The sequence below is a fragment of the Cyprinus carpio genome, chromosome A19 (genome assembly GCF_018340385.1).
Source record: "Cyprinus carpio isolate SPL01 chromosome A19, ASM1834038v1, whole genome shotgun sequence".
NCBI lineage: Eukaryota > Metazoa > Chordata > Actinopteri > Cypriniformes > Cyprinidae > Cyprinus > Cyprinus carpio.
In genome coordinates, this window is record NC_056590.1 from 13943811 (window position 1) to 13951662 (window position 7852).

At 34.6% G+C, this 7852-nt stretch overlaps 1 protein-coding gene across 1 annotated transcript; it reads left to right on the forward strand.

Moving 5' to 3' along the window:
- The first annotated feature begins 284 nt into the window (after window positions 1-284).
- On the forward strand, window positions 285-2847 carry LOC109060882 (growth/differentiation factor 6-B-like). The gene is made up of 2 exons (XM_042777199.1): window positions 285-925; window positions 1515-2847. The coding sequence occupies exons 1-2, from the start codon at window positions 574-576 to the stop codon at window positions 2402-2404; spliced, it is 1242 nt and encodes a 413-aa protein (XP_042633133.1). The 5' UTR covers window positions 285-573; the 3' UTR covers window positions 2405-2847.
- The last annotated feature ends 5005 nt before the right edge of the window (window positions 2848-7852 follow it).

Genomic DNA, 7852 nt, shown 5'->3' on the forward strand with positions numbered 1-7852 from the left:
GAGAGAGAGAGAGAAAGAGAGAGAGAGAGAGAGAGAGAGAGAGAGAGAGAGAGAGAGAGAGAGAGAGAGAGAGAGAGAGAGAGAGAGAAAGAGAGAGAACTATCATTCACAATGAGCTTAAAAGAAGGATATTACAAACTTGAAATTTTTTATTCCGTAGTACCTTTTTTTATTTTATTTTTTTTACGATTGTTTCGTATTCTACATAGCAGTTACATCAGTGATCAGAATGTTATGTGGTACCTTGGTTCTAATATTAAAACCTTATAATAAAAAATTACAATATAAAACATGAATACTTATAAATGTTTTACAGTTAAAAATCGCGCATATTAAAAATTGTGCAGACATGCAGGATAGAAGCATCATGTGAAAGCTGGTTAAGTGGCAGACCGGCATAAATGTCTTTAAAGTGTTGTTTGGATTGAGTTGAGCTAATAATGTCATGACGGTACTTAAGGAGGCTGTTCTTCAGAGGAGCTGCTCTCAGTCTGCGCTCCTCCACACACACACATGTGATGTGTCCGTGTTTTTCCCAAGCAGGTCCTTCTTTTTTTCTTGTGCATTTACAAGATGTGTGCTTATGGAGCGTCTGGGGTATTTTTGACCTTTACGTTACTTTTGCATTTTCTTTGTGTTCACTCAATAAATCCTCTGTTTCCAACCGCATCCAAAGGCATGAAAGTGACCAAGATTGCTGATGGCCACAGGAGAGCCAAATACGGCAAAAGTTTTCTGTCAGAATCACCGTTATCAGGAGATGTACAGTCACAGCGGGCGATCAAGGATGCAGTTGAACCTCATGATTACATGATCTCCATTTACAAGACCTTTTCCTCGGCTGAGAAACTGGGACTGAACGCGAGTTTGTTCCGTTCGTCAAAAGCAGCAAACACCATAACGAGTTTCGTGGACGAGGGTCAAGGTTAGTTATTTCTTAATTATTTAAAGAAGGTTTTCAAATTCTTTATTTACTCCGAGTTTGTTTCCCTTTTCAACGAGAGGCAGAATTACAGCACAGGTGCGTTTGAGATGGAAAAATAGCCTACTGTTTCTTACTAGACAATGTACGACGAAAAATATTTTAGGAATGAATGGGCGAAGTGTCATAACGCTAAAAGAACTGGAAACAATCCTAATTAAATAATATTAAATTATAAACAAGAATCCTCTAAGTATCAAAACAACTTTTGACAGATGATCCAAACTTTCTTTTTACATTCATTTTTTTAAAGCAAGTCCAGAAAGAAAGAGTAAAAAAAAAATCAGTATGAGACATTGAAAGAAACAGTCTAGAATTAATGTTCTTTTTTAATTGTATAACTTTTAATTATTTTTAATCTAAAATAAAAACAAATAAAGCAATCAATCAAGAATGAAGGAAGGAAAGAAAGAAATTTCAACAAGATCTCTTAGTCTTCTTCTCTCTCTCTCTTCTTCTGCATTCATGTTTTATATGCTTCTCTAAACTGACTTTGTAAATACTGTACAGCCATTTGTGCTCTTTGTTCCAGATGACCTTTTGAACTCCCCACTGTGGAGACAGAAATACTTATTCGATGTATCGACTCTTTCTGAGAATGTGGAGCTCTTGGGTGCTGAGCTGAGGATATACACAAAGATCTCCGGAAGCTTCCGAGCATCTGAGACGGGTCCAGTGGAGATACAGCTGCTCTCCTGCCAGTCACACGCCGTCCTTGATTCCAAAACCCTGGACCTGGAGGATGCACATAAACCAAAATGGGAGGTTTTTGACGTATGGGAGATTTTTAAGGAACGTCAAGGGCACTCCCACGGGACGCGCTTCTGTTTAGAGCTCAAGGCGATGCTCGATAATCCTGAGAGGGAAACCGACTTGCAATATCTTGGATTTCACAGACATGGCCGCCCGCAACTAAAGAAAGCCATATTGGTTGTTTTCACAAGGTCAAAAAAGAGACAAAGCCTTTTCTACGAAAAGAGGGAGAAGATTAAACTGTGGGGTCTGGATAGTTTTGGGAAGGAGAAAGGATCTCACTCAAAGTCCCGACGGAGAAGACGGACCACTTTACCCAACCGCCATGGCAAGAGGCACGGCAAAAAGTCCAAATCTAGGTGCAGCAAAAAACCCTTGCATGTGAATTTCAGGGAGTTGGGTTGGGACGACTGGATCATCGCTCCCTTAGACTATGAGGCCTATCACTGTGAGGGCATGTGTGACTTCCCTCTCCGATCTCACCTGGAGCCAACCAATCATGCCATCATACAAACTCTCATGAACTCCATGAACCCCAGCAACATGCCGCCCAGCTGTTGCGTCCCGTCCAGTCTCAGTCCCATCAGCATCCTGTACATCGACGCAGGAAATAACGTTGTATACAAGCAGTATGAGGACATGGTGGTGGAGTCCTGCGGCTGCAGGTGATTGTGACTTCCTGATCTGTCTTCAGAACACTAGCGGAAGCCTTAGCTGAAATGCTATACTGTAAATCACATCTGGAAATAGGATTTTGGACTGGAATCAAGCACAAAAACATTGTTACATCACTCTTAGTTCCATTTCACTGGGTATTTTTATACTTCAAACTGGTTGTGTGTACAACACAACTTCATTCCTACAACACATTCCTGCTTTATAGCTGTATTTTATGGACTGATATGTAAATGATTTTTTTAATTGTACAGGTACAAATTTTAATTTATGTTCAGTTACACTAAGTTATTTTCTCTTTAAGTGCCATTGTTTATTCAGTAATAATATTTCACACATATAATAAGCTATTTTAGTTGTTGTATCTACCTCATTGTACAAATGATGTTACTGTGTAAACGTCTTCCATTGAGAGATTAACATCATGAAAGGTTTTGTAAATATTTTATAAAAAGTATGAACCACAGTATTCCTTTAATAAAATACCACAAAATTCAATATATTTGTTAAATATTTCTTCTTGAATATTGCCTTTTTGTTATTGCTTGCACAAGAACTGAACTGAATTACTATTAGATGCATAATAAGAAGAGTTGGGATCAGCAAGATGTAAATATATATATATATATATATATATATATATATATATATATATATATATATATATATATATATATATATATATATTACTTTTATTCAGCAAGGACACATAAAATTGATTAAAATCAACTGTTATAATGTTACAAAAGATTCTGATTTCAAATAATTTCAAACAATTTATATTCATTAAAAAATCCTGAAAAATGTTATGATTTTTAACACTGATAATAATAATAAATGTTTCTTGAGCAGCAAATCAGTATATTAGAATGATTTCTGAAGGATCATGTGACACTGAAGACTGGAGTAATGATGCTGAAAATTCAATTTAGCATCACATGAATAAATTACATTTTAAAATATATTAAAATAGAAAAGAGTAATTTAAAATTGTAATATTATATAATATTGTGTGTGTGTGTGTGTGTGTGTGTGTGCATATAAATGCCTTGAAAACAATGTATACTGTTTAAAAATATATAAATATATATAATAAGGAGCTATATATATAAGGAGCACAACAGCTTGCAACTAGGACTGAGTGGTAGATTATTGACAATTGTGCAGCTCCCTGTTCTCATCTTTCTACACCAGTACTGGTTTGGGTTACACAGTAAAAACACTAACTGACAAGTGGGATGGGAAAGAGTAATTCAAAACTGGGTCTACGCAAGAGAAATACCCAGCACCCTGCTTTCATTTATGCCAACCCGAGATACAAAGATCCAAGTAATCTGTGTACCTTCCCTGTACAGAGCTGAAGGGAGATAATTGCAGTGTTTAGTAAAGGTGAAAACGGGGTCAACAGACACTCAGCACAACCTTCCCTGGGTGGCCTGTGTGTCTGCGTGAATAAAGAGGAACACGTACACACACACACACACACACAAACTTACATCTATTGGTAAATGGAGAAACAGTTGAACAGCTCTGACCCTGGTTCCAAAGTTGCATTCATTCTCTGTCTGGGAAAAGACAATGACAAAAACCAAGGATGCTAACTCAAGATTAGGCTTGCTTTTACCCAGAGGTCAAAGGTCAAGCATCTTTTTGTCTCTCGCCACTGTGTGCGTTTAACAGATCCAGTAAAGAGAGAGGAAGCAATCAACGCTTCAGAACAAGGGAAAGGAATGTGCGTGATGCTATTATACCAGTTCTCTGTCTCACTGACACATTGTCAGTCCTCTCTCGCCTGTAAAACACATGAAGATATAAGATGCACAGGCAATGAGCAGTGCCACGCAGCTGCTGGACAACAATGAACTGGAATGTGGTGTGTCTCTAAAGGACATCTGTGGATGGACCGAATGCTGTGATGCAGTGATGGAAGCAGTGAATGTTATCATGTCACATTCTACCATTCATCAATCAGCATTTAAAGTACAGTTGTAAAGGGATAGTTTTTTTTTTTTTTTTTTTTGCAACAAAACTACAATCTGTTGTGTCTTTAGCAAGCATTTAGCTAAACTTAACCAGCCACCCTTTATACAAACCTTGTTACAGTAGCTAAAAGTCCAGTGCCTATAAAGATATTAAATTATTAATAATCACTTATAAACATTTACAAATGATGCATAGTTTCCACTTTAGATTGGCTACTGCAAAAACATGTCAATAACGAAGGCCTGAGGAAGACCTTAGGGTCGAAACGTTCTTCATTTTTGAGAGCAGTATTGGCAATGTGCCAATTTTTGTTTATTGACAGTGAAGTGCTCCATGTGATCAATCACCTGCTTCAAGTTTTTGGCTGCGCGCATATCTGCAAAAACTTGAACAAATGATTAATAAAAGATTAGTGATCATTTGTGATGTGTGATTAGGGTAAATGCTGGTCTTTCGGGACACTTTTTGCCACTGCTCATAAATGTATTAATGATTAGTAAACATTTATTTACATTTGCAAATTATAAATAGTTTCCACTTTAGATTGGGTAGCTACTGCAAAAACATGAATACATAATTAATAGATTATTTGTTAAGATGTGTGAATAGAGGTCTACATGACAAACAAAGACCAACAAATAAAGGTCATATGAACTGAAAGTTTACTGACATATGTAAGCATTTCAATTTACATTAAATAATCACATGTTAATCATTAGGTAATGTTTAGTAAGTTCATTAGTAAACATTAACAAGAACATTGTCTCATATTTCTAGCTATGTGAATACATATTAACTAATGATCTGTTAAGCATTATATAATGTTTGTTTATGATTTATAAATTAAAGTTATTAGTGTTACCCATTTATTTAGCTATTTTATCATTATAACCATTTAATTATTTTTTGTGTGCCTTCTGGTGCTGCATTCAACACGTTTCAGGGAAAAAATATCTATATAATAGTAAAATGTAACTCAAAAAAAAATAATTATAATAAAAATATAGATTTATTTGTACCTTTCCAAAACGTACATTTGTAAAACATAAATACTTTAACATTTTAGGTGCAGTCAATATGTAAACAAATATTTGTAAGTTTTAGAAAATAAATTAATACTTTACATCAAAGACATTGTTTCAAATTTCTATTTCAAATAAACATTGGATATTCAGCAATGTATCCTTTTTTTTTTTTTTTTTTTTTTTTTTTTTTACATGTTTGCTACTAAGCAGCAGAACTGTTTTCAACATTGATAAAAATAAGAAATGTTTCTTCGGCACCAAATCAGCATATTAGAATGATTTCTGAAGGGATATGTGACATTGATGAGCAGAAATTTTAAATTGTAGTAGCATTGTACAATAGTATGTTTATTTGTTTGTTTGTTTGTTTGTTTGTTTTTTTTTTGTTTGTTTGTTTGGATCCAATAAATGCAGCCTTTGTGAGCACAAAAAAAAAAAAAAAAACCTACCAACCCGAAAATTTTGAAAAGTACATTGTATACTACATTCCAAATGTACAAAATTATGCATAAATAACTACAGTATCAATACTCATAAAATCAGGTTGGCTCTTTTCCATACAAAAAAACTAAAATATAAATAATACTCATATACACTGCCATGTTCAGATGTGACACACTACAACGTGACACAGCTAAAAATCTGATTCTGTCATAGTGGCTCCTAGTGTCATAGATTAGCTTAGATTAACCAGTGACACAGATACTGTGACTGTTGTGTTTGTCAAGACTGTTTGCACTGATTCTTTGTCTTGTGTGTTTGAGGAGATGCCATCTTATGTCAAAGAGTCAAACGCTAGCGACCTACAAGTCAACTCAAAGGATGGAGAGCTGAGAAAAGACATTTGTAAAGTCAACATCCGAAAGGAAAGTGGAACGGTGAGTTTGGATAGTCAGGCAACATTAAAAGAATGGAAGGCTACAGGTTAATCTGGTCTACTTAGCCTCTGTACACAAATGACTGGTGAAGGATTAGCTCGGTTAACCCAACACACATTCATCAGATAAGTTAGTAGACTGTCAGATGATCCTGTAGCACTTGATCGCTGAACATTCGCTTGTTATTAGCTTGTTATGGGACATACAAAGTCTTGCGTAAAAATATTATTTAATTTTAAGCAGATGTAATATAGCACAAGTTGGCCTACAAATGATTCCACAAAAAATATTAAGCAGCACAACTGTTTTTAACATTGATAATAATCAGAAATGTTTATTGAGCGCCAAATCAGCATGTTAGAATATTTTCCGAAGGATCATGTGACACTGAAGACTGGAGTAATGGCTGCTGAAAATTCAGCTTTGCTATCACAGGAATAAATTAACATTTTAAATATACTAAAATTGAAAAGTATGGAAGCTTGTTTCTGCCACAAGATAAAAAAAATTAAAAAAGGTAATTTCACAAAAAATAAATCAGAATTGTGAGATAGACTCTCCAGTTTATATCTCACAATTCTGATTTTTTTTCTTTCTCAAAATTCTGTGTTTATATTTTGCAAAGTAAATTTTTTTTTTAACTGTGACTATATTTGCAATTCTAGCTATATATCTCACAATTTGGTCCTTTTTTCAGAATTGCGAGAATCAGAATTGCGAGTTTATATATAAAACTATATTATATATTATAAAATTATATATATAAAATAAAACTTGCGATTCTGATTAAAAAAAAATCTGAACTGCAAATTTAAAAGTATACTAAATTATTACTGTGATGGGATAAAAAAATATTGTGACTTTTAATCTCACAGTTTATATATAATATGAACTATGATACTAAGTCACAATTGCATGAAAAAAAAAAAAACTCTCAATTGCCTTTATTTATTTATGTACTTTATTTTATTTATTCAATTATTTTTTTTTCCCATAGCAGAAGCAGACTTCCATAGAAAACCGTTATCTTAAATTGTAAAAATATTTCACAATAAAACTGTTTTTACTTGTTGCCACATTGTTAGCTTTTCTTTCTTTTTATTTTTTTTTCTGTGGGACATGCAAAGTTATCATTGCGCTTGTGTAAAAATACATCATTTGAATCAGGTGTGCAAATTGGCCTAGATGAAGATCCAACTTAGCTTTAAGCTAAAGTCCTCAGCGCTTCTGCCGACCAAACTGCTGACCTTCATAATCTCCACAAAGCAAGACAAAAAAAAAAAAAAAAAGATTCTCAGTGAGGTTCTGCAGGTCACCACCGACCCAGCAGCTTTGCACCATCTATACGAGGATAAAGCAATGTAGAGATGTGCAGATGTTTGAAATAGGTAGTGCTCAGGAACATATGGCTTTGTTTGAGGCTACCGCTGTGCTTCACATACTGGGTTTAGTTATATGTGGATTAGGCTACTTAGTGGATGACTCTGAGTGAACGCTAGACAGGTCTGACCCCAGCTCATGTGTTTTGACTGAATGATAATCAGACCTCTGGACTT